At 51.3% G+C, this 16,093-nt stretch overlaps 1 protein-coding gene across 5 annotated transcripts in view; it reads right to left on the bottom strand.

Moving 5' to 3' along the window:
* BOC (BOC cell adhesion associated, oncogene regulated) overlaps positions 1-16,093 on the bottom strand; it is a 67,555-nt gene that overhangs the window by 8,513 nt on the left and 42,949 nt on the right. For 4 of the 5 annotated variants that reach the window (XM_004761443.3, XM_045088388.1, XM_013060927.2 and 1 more), the window contains 6 exons: positions 9,799-9,945; positions 7,808-7,951; positions 6,061-6,354; positions 5,419-5,691; positions 3,664-3,971; positions 229-391 (listed from right to left, as the gene is read on the bottom strand). In XM_004761443.3, the coding sequence (XP_004761500.1) occupies positions 229-391; positions 3,664-3,971; positions 5,419-5,691; positions 6,061-6,354; positions 7,808-7,951; positions 9,799-9,945 (1,329 nt within the window). The remainder of the gene's footprint in view (positions 1-228; positions 392-3,663; positions 3,972-5,418; positions 5,692-6,060; positions 6,355-7,807; positions 7,952-9,798; positions 9,946-16,093) is intronic. The other variant, XM_045088389.1, reaches the window with a different exon arrangement.

Genomic DNA, 16,093 nt, shown 5'->3' with positions numbered 1-16,093 from the left:
TTCTGGCTGGGGAGGGTGGGCAGTGGTCAGAGAGACCAGCTGGCAGGTCTTCTGATGAGACACAGGACCTCAACCTGGGCTCATAAACCATAGGGAAGCAACAGCTGAAAGGAAGGTAAAGTTCAAGGTGAATAACTGGGTCAAGGTGAGCGGGACTTCCATCCTGGGCCTCACAAGATTTGCTCAGGCCCACAAAACCCCAAGCTGGGGGCAATGTTTGCTCCTTACCAGTTCGGAAGGTGACCATGGCTGTCTGGCCTTCGCCTGCACAGTTGTAAGCTGCCATCTCCACTTCGTACAAGCTCCCAGGGTCGAGTCTGGTGAGGGTCAGGCGGTGCTGGCTGGCCGCTATGCTGGAGACAGTCCAGTTGTTGGAGGAGTTTGTGACCTGCTGGAGAAGGTAGCTGGTATCAGAACCGGCATCTCAGCCCAGAGCTGCTGGTGGCTGAGGTTTGCGGAAAAAGCAGAATGGAGTCCAACAGGGGGCAGGAGGAAAAGAAAGACAGTGGGCCTGGTTTGGGGAGGGTAGTGCTGCCAAGAGCAGACAGGTCCTGCCGGCCCTGGGACTTCCCTCCTCACTGGGACAGTGAAATAGGCTCCATGATCCTTCATCTAACCATCCTGTCAAAGAAAATTCTGTGCAGAGGGTTGAAAGGCCTCCTGCTGCTGAAAATTTCTCCAAAGACGACCTCTCTATATTTCTAAAAACCTACACATTTAACTTTTTTTCTCCTCGCTCTACTTAAACCAAATAAACACAGTCCCTTCAGTTTATATTCTGGGGGGATGATTAGGAGGATAAAAGCAGCAGCACCAGTAGAAGGACTCTCAGTTGCTGAGTGCTTACTGTGTGCTCAGCATGGAAGCAAGGACTTCACAGCCCCTATGAAGAGCTTTCGTGACAAAAGCCCAAGAGACAGGTGCTAGTTTTGTTCCTGCTTCACAAATGCTAAGGCTTGGAGAGAGGAGTAATTTGCCTAGAACTACATTGCTAGTGAGCGCAAAAATCATGACTTGACTACAGAGGAAACGTTCATAACTATATGTAACTCATCCTAGAAAGAAAGTCTGGGAGACAGAAAATCTTGGGTTTAAATTCTGATTGTATCTCTAAATTCAACTGTGTAACCCTGAGCCAGTTTCCTAACCTCTCTCATCCTTAAGGTTTTTATTTCTAAAAGGAGTCAAATAAAAGCTCTCGGCTTCCTCTGAAGATTAAACAAGATGATGTACATAAAGTGTCAGGCACTGAACCTGGCACACAATAGGTTCCCGGCGAGGCCTGACCCCTTCTCCAGACTCACCCCACATCCTCCGCTTGGTGGGCTGCAGCCATTTGGATCCTCCTCTTTCTGCTCCTGCCCTCACACCTTATGTTGTGCTTAAAGACTGCAGATGAATTGTAACTATTATGAATTAATCTTTAATGGCCCCAAATTTCTAGCCCTTTAAAGAAAAAAGTCCAGGCTTTCTCCCTGACAAGCGATGCCGAGAGGCTGCTTCATCTCCCTATCCCACCTTCCAGGACAAAAGGCTTAACTGTCAACAGTGCAGAACTCACACAGTCTGCTGGGACCTGAAGCTGTGGTTTGCTCAAGAATTAAACAGCTGGTAGGAAATTCTGCTTATCCTTAAGCAGAATATTCCGAACTAGAACAAAACCTACTATTCAAGGGACAGGGATGGTCTGGCTTCATTTATGTCAGACTTCCAAGATTTGTTCCAAGGGGAGAAGTTTTTACAAACTGAGAACCCTCAGTGGTACTGGAAACCCAGACACAGTAGCCTGGGCTCTGCAGATGCGGCAGGAAGTAAAACTGGCTTCATGAAAAGTGAAAATGAGCTGAGTGATTCCCAGTTTCCTGCAAGAGAATGGGCTGTAAACACAACCCAAACACTGGTTTTTCATTTCAAAATCCTTTCTTGTGTGACGATCCGTAGACCTGCAAGTCCCTTGAGAAACGCATGGCTTGCAAGACATAATGTCTCTCTTGGCTGTGTCTACTGAGCAGCCCCCAGTGCCCCACAGGCCGGAGTCTAACTGAAGCCAGACCCAGCGGGGGCACGGACCTCTCACAGTCCTGGACCCCTTTCTCCCTCGGCCCTCCCAGTGCTGGCCTCACACTGCTACTGGGCTCAAAACAAAACTAAGAAACAGCACGGTCATTAGTCACTGTCACACGCACATGGGGTGAATGCAGCCTTGGCCTGGCATTTCCGGATCACCACGCGTGGCCTTTGCCAGCCTGCCTCTTGGTGAAGCCATTTCATGGCCACCTATTGGCCTGAAAAATAGGATTCTTGTTCTCATTGCTGGTTCTTGTCTCCTGAGGATCGTGAGCATTTGGCCTGCCCTGATCTCTTTGTACAGTTCTGAGATGGAGGTGTCTAGTTACAGGGGAAACAAGGATTAGGGCCAGCCCTGCCCCATAACCTGAGCAGAACAATGCAGCTTTTTGTAAAAAATACATTCATGCCCTTTGCTGGCTGGCTGTGAAGAGGCCCACAGGCGAGTGTCAGTGAGAAAATGGGCCCCCAACCCCCACCTAGGAGGCAGTTTTGCCTCGGTATCTTTCCACCAAGCCAGAGTCAGTGTGTCTTTGGACGTGTCCTGAGCTGAGGTCATAGAGGGAAAGAACAGAAGGTGAGGGGCTGGCGGGATCCAGAACAGGGGAAAACCCCACTGCATAGCCAACATACCCCACCACACAGGGCCGGGTTCATTTTTTGGTTTTGGTGGGGAAGAACAGTTGATAAATACTTTTAGTATATAAGATATGGTGCCTATATCAAATAACATTTAAAAAATCCATTTAAGAACAATAATTTTTACTGTCTAATGGTCTTAGAAAAAGCCGCACACATCTGGGATGAACTGAAATGCTCATCTAGGACATTTCTTAAAGGAAATCTCATGTCCTTCTGCCCTGTGGGGTAACATCAGGTGAGCCCATAGCCCCGTCCCATCTCACAGGACACTGTGTCAAAGAAGGTGGCCTAGCCAGCTGTCCCCACACCCTGCCAGAGCCAGGAGTCCCCTCCCTGCTAGCTCCCAAAACACCCAGCTGGATAGGCCTCTGTCTGTCAAGGAGAAACAGCTGAGGTCTGAGCAACATCATGGCTTGAGCTCCGACGCCGGCTTGTCAAAGCCGAGCCATGAGGAATCCTGAAACTGAGAGGCTATTTTAGAGCCCGCAGAGAAAACGCTTGCTCACAAATATTTGTTTTCCTGGCCCTAGAGCAAGCTTGCCATGTGGAGTTCCTGCAGGGATGTGCCCAATGGAGCTTCCTTTGGTTAAAAAAAAAAACAAAAACATCATCAACGACAAATGACAGAGGGAAGGGGGAGGGCAGGTGATGGTGAACAGGGAGACTGTTAACTCTCGCCCAGGAGGAGAAGCTGGTGGTGGTAACTTCTGGGAAACCAGCGCACAGAGAACCTGAAGGAGCATGCATGACTTTTCCTGGGCCTCTTAGGGTCCCACATGCCTCAGCTCACAAGTGCCTTCCTGGGGGGTGGTAGGAAAGTGCAGTGACGGAAGACAGAAGGTCAAGATCAGCAGCGGGGACTGCCGGTCCAGGCCGCAGGAACTCAAGGGAGATGGCCAGCAGGCAGAAGGCCCTGCCCAGTCTGAGAGGTCTGCATAATGCCAGGCATCATACCTTGCGGTGCTTCACCACGTAGTAAAGGATCGGCGCCCGGCCGCCACCCTCATGCCGTGGCCGCCACACCAGCTCGTATGAGTCCGTCTTGGAGGTCCGGGGTGAGCTGAGGATGATGGGTGCCTCGGCAGGAGCCACCTGCCCCTTCTCCCCAGGGCATGGTGGGGAAGCTGGCTGCTCTGAGGTAGGGGGCTTTGGGTGCCCTGGGTGCCCCCTTAGCATCTGGTCAGGGCTTCCGGGTCTGGAGGGTAACATGGAAGGGGTGGCACTGTCCAGTTTAGCATCCCGCCATGGCCTCAGGGTTGTACCTGGAGGACCAAGAAGGAAAGAGAAGAGAAGAAAGGGGATGTTGGTTTCCCCGGTCGTGGGCTGAACTGTTGTACCCAGGGAGAAGTCAGAAGTGAGTGAGAAAACCTGCAGGGCCAGGAAGAGCCCCCAGCTCAGAGCCTGAGGTGACCATCAGCCCACTCCACACACAGTTGGGTTCTGTGGGAAGAGTGGGGACTGTATCACCGCCCAGCCAAGAGAGATGGGCTGCCTGGTGCCCTGGCCCAGGCTTCTTGCCATGACCTGGGGCAGCCCTGCCGGCTCCTGTGGGATGCTGTGCCCCCCTCCTTACACCTACGCTGGGGTGGGGGGACATGAGCCTTCCCTGTGGGGACTTAGCACCATGCAGCCTTTCCCTACTCCACCGCAGCAGCCTGGCATGTGAAGTGGGAAGCCGACTGTAACCCCCCTCTGAGAATCCAAGAGGCCAGGAGAGCAACACCTCCTTTAGGAGGCAGCTGCAGAATCTGTGAGTTTGCCCTTTACCCGACCTCCTGAACCACAGAAGGTGGCATCTGATCGTGTGGATTCAGCATTGTTTGTGATCATATTTTTCTCAAATAATAATTTGAGAAAATAATAATAATATTTCCTTAGTGAATTTGGTCTCCTCCACGAAGAAGCTGTATATTTGTTATGTTCCTCTGCATCCCCCACCTCCAATGTTTAGTCCAGTGCTGAGCGCATAAGGAACCGCTCAGGCAGCACAGGTGCCTATTGAAATCAATCAAGCTGAAAAGGACAGATTTGCTTTTCTTTACTCTAGATCCCTGGTTGTTAAACTGGATGTCATAGAACGCTAGGGACCCACAGACTCCACAAAATAAAAAGCATTTAAAAAATTATAACAGTAGGGGTGCTTGGGTGGCTCAGTGGGTTAAGCCTCCACCTTCGGCTCAGGTCATGATTTCAAGAGTCCTGGGATCAGCAGGGAGCCTGCTTCCCCCCCCCCCGCCTACTTGTGATCTCTGTCAAATAAATAAAATCTAAAAAAAAAAAAAATAATAACAGTAAAGGGACACATGGGTGGCTCAGCTGGTTGAGTGTCCGACTCTTGGTTTTGGCTCAGGTCATGATCTTGGGGCCCTGGGATCGAGCCCCGAGTTGGGCTCTGTGCTCAATGAGGAGCCTGCTTGGGATGATTTCCCTCTTCCTCCCCCTCTGCCCCTCCCTTGCTCATGTGTGGTCACTCTCCCTTTCTCTCAAACAAATAAAAAAAAAAAAACTTTAAAAAAATAACAATGGTAAAATTAATCACTTTCACAAGTGAAAATGTACACTTCTGACTTTAAAGTTAATGTAAATTTGAACTTACAACTAAAAGCCACTTTTATCTATTTTATATACTGGAGTTCTAAGTTGGACTTCAGTTGAGGGAAGAGCTCTGTGAATGTAACTGAGATCTCCAGCCTTCTGGGCTGCACTCACCTGGCCTGGCAGTCCTCAGCTGGACCACGGCATGGGCGCTCCCAACTTCATTCTCAGCCATGCACTGGTAGACGCCTTCATCCTCGGGCCCTACGCTGACCACTCGCAGGGCCCTGCGGGACAGTCGGAGGCGCTGGCTGGAGGCGAGGGGCACGGCATTCCTCAGCCACAGAACAGAGGGCGGGGGGTTCCCACGCACCTCACAGGTGAGCTTGGCACTCTGGCCCCACGGGATCACAAGCTGGGACAGCTCCATGGTGACCTCAGGGGGTTCTGCCAGGAAACCAGAGCAGGGGTAAGAAAGGCTGAGGTCTTCCCATCTGGGACCGGATAGGCTGGGGAGGGATCCGTAGTCAGGAATGGGTCCCTCCTTCCCCGTGACTGTCGGTAGAGGGAAGGAAAGTCTCCCGTGTCTCTTCTGTCAGTCACGACAGGAAAGAACTAGAGAGGGATGCCAAGCCTGTAGCCTAATCCCTGGGGTCCAAGCATCCCCAACTCCCTCTGTCCTCCTCCACTACTCACTGGGCATGGGATCTCTCACAAGCCCTGACCCTGTCTGAGCCTTGGGGTTGGGAGAACCTAGAAAGACCACACCAACCATAGCGAAGGCCAAAGAGAAGAAAGTCTGCAGGAGACACTCACCGAATACCTGGACATTATAGAGGATGACTGCCGCACCAGGCTCCCCAACCCCGTTGTCGGCCATGCAGCGGTAAGTCCCCGAGTCCTCCTCACTGGTGGCATCGATGAGAAGGTTGCTTAGCAGGAAGCGTGTCTTGTTGTAGGCAGCGACACTAGAACCATCCTTGGCCCAGGTGACCCGTGGGGGTGGGATCCCACTGGCCACACACTCCAGGATCAGACTCTGGCCCTTGGTGACGATGATGGTCTGGGCCTCGGGGGGGTAAATAATGCGAGCAGCCTCGGCAGTGGAGCCTGGAGGGGCCGAGAGGTGAAGGGCAGCCTGTGGGACCAAGACTCAGTGCAGAGGACCACCCCCCTGCCCCGCCTCAGGTGGCCAGGCCCCAGAAGGCAGACCCAGACAGCATGCACTTGGAATCAAAGAACTCTTCAGGGGCTTATGACCTACATCAAGAGAAGCCACTGACGGCGTTCCCCTGCTCCTTGGTTCCTTTATCAAAAACAAGGCCCTCCTTCTGCAGAGAGCTATTGTGAGAGATGAGCTAATAGACTGGAAGAGCAGCACTGACACAATGTGTGTATGAATAACCATGCATGTTGGCACAGAAAAAGATGAGGGGGTGGGCAGAGAGTGCAAGTGACTTTTTCTGCTTGCACTCAGCAAGTGCACCCCAAGTCGGAGGGTGAGCTAGAAGACAAGGAGCCACAGTACCCCCCACATCCTCAGAGGTCTCGGTGCTCATCATCTCTCACTGTGTGAGCACCTCACCGAGCTGAACGGGACCTACTGTTTAAAGACACCATTTCTGTCCTTAGCTGTACAGTGTTCCAAGTCCCCACGGCACATCAACTACCGGCTCGGCCGCTCAGCTAAGGGAAGAGTGATCCTTTGCCAGCCCTGGGGGAGAAGCGGCACTTGCCCTCCAGTGGCCCCTACCCCACGTTGGTCTGTGTGATTCTGCTTTAGGTGTCAAGCAGGGGCAGATCCGGGTTTTATAAGACCCGAGACTTACAGAGCTTGGGGGGCCCTTTAGGAACCAGAATGCCCAATTACACAGACAAAATCTCATGATGGAGGGACTGCTGAGGTTTGAGTTCATTACCTACACAGTACATCTGCCTCTGGTGTTGCCTCTAAAACCAGACTCCATGAAGACATCCCTCCGCTAAATCAGCAGGAAGCCCAGAAAAGTGCCTGCCCCCAGGAAATGCTCGGCAAAGGCAGATGCTGTTTTCATACAACTGGGGAAACGTGTGGGCCTCCGTGGACTGTCACCAGAGGGAGGTGATGGGCACACTTCAGGGGTGCAGGCAGTGAAGGCTCAGCCTGGCCTTGCACCAGACAGGCCCTGTGGCCTCACACGGGCACAGGCGCATCATCGTCTTTCCTATGCATGCGCTGTAAGCTGCTGACAACCGGGCTGTCTGGCCCCAGCCGCCACGACCCGGCAGATCCCCACTCTGGAAGTCTCATGGTGAAGAGCTCCTAGTTGGCGGGAGAAAGGGACCAGCAAGCACAGCTACCTCCGGAGCTAGGCAGGGGACATGTGCCGCTAGAGGGGAGAGGACGCTCACTGTATCTGAGTTCTGGATGCCCCACTGGCCCGAGCCTCACAGCTCCAACCGCCACCTCACAGAACACAGATTTTGAGCATGGCCTGTGCCCGGCTCCCCGAATCCCCTCCCGTCTCAGCCTGACCAGCCCCTCAGCCCCTTCCATCAGTGAGACAACCCCCCTGCCCCTTACGGCGCACGCGGAGCCTGTCACTGGAGCCTGAGGTTTTCACTTCCTGGGTCACTGGGTTGTAGGCGGCACACTTGTACATTCCCTCATCCTCCTGGCTCGCATTCACAATCTGGAGGTTTCCCGACGGCATGATCAGGTAGTTATCTGAGAAAAGGGCAAGGTGAAGGGGACATGGGGTGAGTTAGGACTAGAATACTGCAGCCAGTAGTTTCCAGTGGGCAGGCAGGGCAAGAACCATAAGCCGTACACCTGAATTCCAATAAGCCCAAACTGAAGATACTATTCACCCCTGTAAAACCTCCGATCAAGGGGGACAGAAATGCCAGAGAATGAAACTAGCCAATCAGCCGAAAAACTGGCTCGTTAACGTCTCCCGAGTTGTACCTAGGTCTATGAAAGAACATTTTATACTTTCAAGGGAGTAAGGTGGAAAAGAAGCAAGATTTGGGGTCTGCCACAGCTGGGCTTAAGCTTTGGATCTGTCATGCACAGTGTGATTTTGGACAAGCTGATTAACCTCTCAAACCCTGTCTCCTCATATGTAAAATGGTGTAGTATGTGTCGCCTCCGAGCCACCGTAAGGATTGAGGGGCCCCTGCTGTACACCTGGGAGAGGAGATGATCACTCCTGCAAGCCATGAAGAAGGAGGGAAATAAATTTAGAATTTCCCATGAGTCTCCGTCAGGGTCACGTCATTGAGCCACCTTGCCACTGCATTTCTGTAACCAGGGAGGAGTATTCTAACTCCCAAGCACCACTACCTCCATGAAGGTCACTGAAACCCTTCTGCATCACTGGTTTGCTAGACTTTGTCTGCTTCGGGACCAGGGGTGCCATGGGGACAGGGCCCCGCAGATGTGTTCTGCTTCTTTTAACAGGAGCAGATTCATGGCTTCTGGATACCTCAGCGACTGGGATGGTGTTCAGCTTCCTGGTAGGCAAAGCACCAGCCATCAGTGCAGAGCCTTCTGGTGGCCTGGCCTGCCCTGGGGGTCCTAGTGTCTCTGAAATCTAGGTTCACTGAGCCTGGTGCCTGCCCAGCACTGGGCCACCCCAGGTATGCACAGCTCAGTTAATGCCTGAAGAGTGGGAAAAACCCGACCCTTGTGGGGTGGAAGCTGTGTATAGCCAACCTCCTGCTGGGGATGTTGGAGATTAATACTCTATTTCTCTCAGTCTCTGGTTATCTCTGAGTGGCAGATTAGGGGTTTTACCCTTTCAAAAATATTACTTTCTGTATTTTTTATAGTGAACATATATATTCCTCACAGGAATACAGGGACATATATTCCTTTCTAAATCAGAAAAACTTAGTGAATGGAAATATTGAAGTGTCTAGAGGATATTCTAAAAGGAATACATTTTGAACTGTGGGTTCAGTTAAGCAGGGTCTACTTGGCCTTGAGTGAAGGATCAACTATGGGAAGAAGCTGTCTTCATCTTGAGAGACATCCCCTCTCCTCACTGTCATTCTGTGGACCACAGCTTGGCCTCTCCTAGCCCAGCTGTCACGTACCCTGTGGCCTGAGCAGGAAGATAGGGCAGCTAGGAAGATGGGGAGGGAAAAACCCCAAGTCCCACCAGAAAGCTTCCTCTGCTGTGTGGGAAAGGACTCCATCTCCCACTGGGGCAACACTGCAGCCCCATGGATGGCTGGGTTCGTGAGGCCACCTCGCTGTGTGTGCCTGGTGGCAGGGAGCACACACACGAAGAACTCTGTGCTGACAGCCTTGGTCAAATGGTGACAGCTCAGTGACATCTTCCAGAGCCTCAAAGGATGAAGAAATTCCTCTCAACAGGGCAGAAGACCTCCATTATGGAAACCACTCCCTTTAGGAGCCTACAGGGCTAACCAACAAGGCAGAAGACAGCTGACCAGCATGAGGAGAGGCCTGAGGGCATGTTGATGGGAGTTGGGGAAGCAGTAACCAGAGGTGGTCAGATTCCCCACACCCAGCCTCTGCCTCTGGGCTCCTCCTTGCTCACTTACCTCTTGATGCCTCTAGCCACTCCTGCTTGACGCTGTACCGGACCTGGGCTTTCGGGTGGCTCTCAGGAAGGTGGCAGGCAATGACTGCTGTGTTCCCCTCATCCACTTCAATCACGTGCTGCACGTCCAACTTGAAGTCCTGGAGGTCTGTGGAGAGAAGGGAAGGTGCCAACTGGGCCTCGATGGAGGGGAGAGACAAAGCACTGTTTCAGGGTGGGTGGATGCCTTGGTGTCTTCAGTCACAATAAGCAGCTACAGGAGCCTCACCCCCGGGGGCTTTCCAGGAGTGTCCAAGTCCTTCCTCTAGCCTTCTGTTGTCTCTAAGAGTTTACAGGATGGAATGTGTGGCCTCCATCATTGCATGAGAGTTCGACTTGGTTTATACACATAAGCTGGACAGTGGGTACATGGGTGGAGAGATCCTTCAGGAGATGCCCATGACACAGACTGGTTCTTCTCTTACACTGAGACACAGCGACAAGTTGGCCAGGCCCATTGGCCCTACCGAACGTGGCAGGAGATGGGTCAAGGATCAAATCCTAAATGCCCGGGCACAGCTCAGCCAATGAAGACTAAAGGGAATGATGGAAGAATCTCTTCTTTCCAGTGCAGTCAAGTTCCCTGGTTCTTCTTTAACATCCTTGGTAACAGTGACAGATCTGAGATGCTGCTCAATTGCTAACCATGGTTATAAAGGAAGGCTGGGCTTCCCAGGAGCTGTACTCTCAGTCATGGCTAATCTTTTCTTGGGGCTGGGGGTGGGGGATCTGGGGATGGTCTGAGGGCTTTCTAAGGCAAAGATGGATCTCCGCAGTGTAGCTAATGGCAGTGGGCTATGGGAGGGCTGAGAGTCCTAACACTAGGCTGTGGTGTCGGACAGTAGAGTGGCCATCCCTTCCGACTTGGTGTGGTGGCAAAACGGGGATCTAAGCAGGTAGAGGATGGCGATCCATCTGTTTTCCCAAATAATCCAACAGTTCAAACAACAAAACTCTCATTGTATGAGCCAAATCACTGACATTGCTGAACAAAATGGGACACCTGTGCAAAAAAAGTCCCCAACTTGTTTGTCAGGACTGTGGTTGAATTCAAGAGAAGAAATAAAATGAAACGGGGATAAAATAAGAAAGATGAGAATTTTTACCCAGATACTCCCTCATAAAGGTATTTAGAAAGTCCTCGAGGCACCCTCTCTGAATGTTGACCATACCACATTCTGCTCAGCTCCTGAGAACGGATGCCGTCAGAGCTTTTACTGCAATTGTGCTGCAAGACTCCACCTGCCTGTGTTGTTTCCCGGGAGACCCAGAGAGGGCAAGAAGGCGACAGGAGCAGGCAGGAGTCAGGTTTCTCATAGAAGGTAGGAGGTGATTACCAAAAAAAACCCGGCAGTGACCATAGGAGAGCCCAGGGATCAAGGCACACAGTGAGGTCAGAAGGTTTCCTACTTAATGGAACTTTCCAGCTTTTAGACAAACCATGCCAGGATAGGAAAGTCCTTTTGTTTCTTTGGAAGGATCACTGTCCCTCTGATTATAGTATTTGAGTGTGAACTTATTAGGGGCAGGCACCGTCTTGTTTGTATATGTGTCCTCTGAGCCTAACCCAGGGCCTGGTCTAAGCACATGCTCAGTCAATGCTGAACAACCGAATGAAGGACTATCCTGAAAGCTGGGACTCTCAAATCAGGTACAAGATGCCCCTTTATGTTGCCTATGAACTCAAATTTCCTGGTTGTGTTTCATCTACACTGCAGGCTCAAGGACAGAGGTCTAGCACAACATATTTTCTACGAAACTTTTATCTAAGCATGGTTATTATGAAAATCGACTGCTGCTTGAGAGGTTACCTCTGGAGTCACAGAGAGATGTGAATTAGCTGTGATGAAGGTAGAGTCGGAAATACATGCTGTTCACGATTGGCCCGGCAAAAACAGACAGATTGCCCCATTCGTTTCTATCTCCTTCTTTTACTTTTGCTTTCTGAGCTGAGCAAGTGATATGTAGGGGCCCAGGGGAGATCTCCCTTATGGATTCCTTCCTTTGGGTGGGTATAGAATCTTCCGGGCTTTTAAAGAGTTATCTCGTCATTGTTTAACTTTGTATGTGGGATCATCTGACTCCAGCTGAATTGTGAATTCCTAGGGGGCAGCCTATTCCACGCCCCAACCCCAAGGCCCACTGCACAGTATTCAGGATGCAGTATATGCTCTGTAAATCTCTGCCGAATGAATGCACAACTGGGAAGTTTGAGCCCAAGGCCAGCTTCCTGGGAGTGCACTCTGTGCAGCGTGGAAGGGGCCAGTGCTCACGTCAATGCTCTGCTATCACACCTCTTCAAATCCTTCGCGTCTGAGCAAAAGACTCCACATTTTCAATTTGAATTAGACCCCCCAAATTATGGCATCTGGTCCTGACTGTGCTTCTCAGCCAAGACAGCGGATGTGTTTCTCCTCAGAGAGGAAGGAGATGCGGACTATGGGAGAGGGTGGACGGCCTGCGCAGTGTGTTCTGGCTAAATATTGCTAACTGCCTTTCAAAAGCAATGCACTTAAACGATGCAAAGGCCTGAATTCTCCTCTGCTCAGTGTGTGCCGTACCTGCCAAGTCAGGAGGCTCCCCACAAAGCGAGCCGTGAGAGATTGTCCTCTCAGGGGCATCTGGAAAATTCCCGTCACCGAGAAGTACTCTCATCCACGGTCCTATAAATCTGAAACTACTCCACCAAGATTTTCTGAGGTTGGGGTTTTGTTTTTTTGTTTTTGTTTTTTCCCTCCTCTGCTTTATTTCAGTCCAAGGAAATTTGCCTCAAGCAAAGATACACTTAAACCTAACAGATCATTTAACAAGAAAGAAAGGAGTTTGGCACCAGAAAGCCATCTCCATGTTAATGGCCCAGGCTCTTGCCCCACTGTAATTGAGAGCTTACCCAGGCACAAGGCACATACTCCTCCGTGCACCCACCTCACCGACCCCCCACCACAAAACACAGCCGCCCCCCCTCGCTCCTCTTGGCTCCTTCTGCACCCTCTGACAACTGCTAAGTTGGAGACAGAAAGCTGTGCAGTGGGAGAGGCACAAAGTTGGGCACCGGTCAACCATGTGGCCAGACGGCCCCTCTGTTCTGATGCCAACATGTGCACAACAGCCCGTGTGCGCAGGACCGAGGACACCCCAGCTGGGCATCCTCCTGGCAGGCCTGCCTTCCTGGCTTCAAAACAAATAAGCAGTACTTGGGTCCTTGGCCCTGTCCCCTCCCTGTTCCTCCTGAGCTTCAGCTTTAGCTGGTGCTTCACTGGAAAAACACATCCAGTTTGGCTGCTGGAGCAGAAGTGGAGTCTCACTAAGGGACCAAAGGCAGAGGAACAAAGTGATGATGGATCTGAAAATCAGAGCACCCCCTCTCTAGTGTTTTTAGGCAGACTGGGGAGGGGGTGGGCTGGAGATATGTGATCACTCATGGCCTAATCAGCCACCAGATGAGGCAGATGCAGAGCTCTAGCGGGCTGCCAGTGAAGGAAACCAGCCAGTTCCCAGGCCCCTTTGTCTGCCAAGCCGGGTTCCTGACCAGTCCCCAGGCTGCTCTGGGCTCCACACTGGGCCTAGAGGGCAGGCCCTTCAATTCCAAATGGGGTTAACAGGCCGCCCTGCAGAATGATGGATAGGGTTTCAGGGGGAAGTGGTTTGACAGGACACCTGCCCTTGCCTGTGGGCTGGTGTGTTTGAGAAGTCCATTAGAGGAATGTTTTTGCTGCTTTAATCCTCTTGCCTTCCCCCCAGAGCCCTCTCGTGCATCCTCTCTGTGAATTCTTCCAGCTATTTTATTAACATGTCTGCACTAATCAAGTGTTACTAGGCCCACTCTTGTCTCACAGCTCTCAACAGGCCAGACACCCTGGTTTTGGGGGCCATCTCCCGGTTTAGAGGGTCTCTGTTTGCTTTCTAACAAAGTTCAAATAGTTTGGGCTGCATACACAACCCTGCCCAGTTCCTTCCTTCTAAGTCCTCCATTTCTTAACGTAAGATGTATCCTGATACGCGATTTCCACAGAACCCTTGGATACACCGATGGCAGGGATTCGTTCAGACACAAATTGTGTGATGGGCTCCGGGTTTCCCCTTCACATTTAGAGGGTACGGCAGGCGCCTGCCTTCCGGGCCAAGGGAAAACGGGGAGGAAAACAAGAATTGGGAGAAGCCTGTGGGTGTGGCTGCCACCACCAGGGTCCCATGACAGACTACAAATAGGCAAGTTTAACAGCAAGCCCCTTTGAATTTCTTCTCATCTTGTAGCTCAGATCCTTCCTTCAGCTCAGCAGAGCTATGAATTCAATGACAGTATTTGGTATATGTTCTAGAATTCCCATGACACAAAACTGTCAATCTTAATTGCAGTCTCCTCCCCCCAACTGTTCTAGAATTTACACATCCAGTTACGGGGTGCCTCGCACCATAGCAGAACGTCCCCCGGGGTAATCCAGAGGCAGATGCAGAGCTCTAGCGGGCTGCCAGTGAAGGAAACCAGCCTGTTCCCAGGCCCCTTTGTCTGCCAAGCCGGGTTCCTGACCAGTCCCCAGGCTGCTCTGGGCTCCACACTGGGCCTAGAGGGCAGTGTGGAGCGTTCAGTAGATTTGTGTAGATTTCAAAGTGTTTCCTCATTGGCCCTCCCCTCCCTGAGACCTCTCTTGGGCTGCAAGTCAAAGTTCCATTAAGTAAGAAGTCAGGTAAGATGGTGCCTTTTGGCTGGAGGCCGCATGGCATCACCCACATCCCCATTTCCATGAACTCAGCTGAACACTTAAAAAAAAAGTCATATTCTACCCACCAGGCATTTCTTAAGTAGTCAGGCCCATCCCACCCTCTTGCCTGAAGACAAGCCTGTACTCATCTGCTGAGGTCTGGGTAGGTTCCACCAGATTGTGGGGGCACCGCATGGGGCTCTCTTGGCAATGTTGTCAGCATGGCTCAGTAGCCTTTGGGCCGCTGGCAAGTTTCTGGACAGATCATTCTACTCCCGAACTCTCATGGCCTCCAGGCCTCAAATGTCCTTGTGGTGGCTTGCTGCGTCTATGGCGAACGTCACAAATCACAGAAAGACTTCACCCTAATGTAGTCCTCCTCAGTGACATGGCTGACCCTGTGGCCCTTCCCTCACCCTTGAAGACACTAGAAGATGGCAAAGGTTCAAGGGAAGTAAAATGGAGAGGTGTGTCTGGCGGAGCCCGCAGCTCACTGCTCTCCAGGATGGACTTGGAGGTGGAGTTTGAGAGGGTGATGGGTCCCAAGCATTGCCTCCCTGTGTGGGCTTCACTGATGCGCACTCACAACACTATTCTCGACCTCCAAGTTACCTGAGGACCTATGTCTTGACAGGATCCCAAAGGTCAGTCCTCTGAAATAAAGGGCTCTACAAGGGGCAAACCACGGCAATCAGCTCAGAAGCAGATGAGGCCAGAAAGCCTGGCACCCAGTAGGGATGGGGTTCACTGTGGCATGGGCAGGTATCTCGGAAGCCACGCATTCTGGGTAGTGATTAAGCATTTTGCAAGTCTGTAGCCGTATTACACAGACCACTGAAACCAAACTGAACTGCAGCCCACAAGGCTGAGCAAAATGGGTCTACCCCGTAGTAGATATCTGGCACATAATCATCCTACCAGACATCACTGACTCACTCATTCAGCCAGGAGCTACAGAACCGTCTAGTTTGTCAGGCACTGCAGAAGAGATCATGAATACAAAAATACAGTTTCTAACCTCAGGGATGGTTACTCTGATAGAGGAGACAGGTACAAACAACACACAAGGCAGCATATGATAATTTGCAAGAGGTAGTACCTGCAAGCTTAGTCCCTACCATCTCTACAACAGCATTCCAGCCTAAATCAGGTCCCCTTGAGCTCTGGAGCAACCCAGAAAGGGCAGAGGGGTTGGCAGAGGCAGTTTTCATCTTCCCTCTGCAGTCCAGGAGAGTGGATAAATATGTTTGTTTTTGTTAGGAGTTTTTTCTTGCCTGTCCAATTGCACAAATAATTTTGGCTCCAAAACTCTCTCCTGAGAGCCATGGAAATATGGCATGAAATTTTTCAAACACACTTTCCAATGAAAGCAAGGCATGCTGTCTCTTATTTAAGTAAAAACAGTTTCCATGGGGGTAAAAAAAAAAAAACAAAAAAAAAACGCTTGCAGATGCCAAATACATTAGTTGTTTCATCTTGTGTTTCTTTCTTTCCCCTTGAGTTGAGGTGGGGTCTGTACTCAGATTTGAGCCGTGGGAGGAAGCCGAGGATGCAGGA

The sequence above is a fragment of the Mustela putorius genome, unplaced genomic scaffold, assembly GCF_011764305.1.
Source record: "Mustela putorius furo isolate JIRA1106 unplaced genomic scaffold, ASM1176430v1.1 tig00003834_pilon_pilon_pilon, whole genome shotgun sequence".
NCBI classification, from domain to species: Eukaryota; Metazoa; Chordata; class Mammalia; order Carnivora; family Mustelidae; genus Mustela; species Mustela putorius.
The sequence above is the reverse complement of the archived record's forward strand: the minus strand, read 5'-3'. Positions and strand labels throughout refer to the sequence as shown.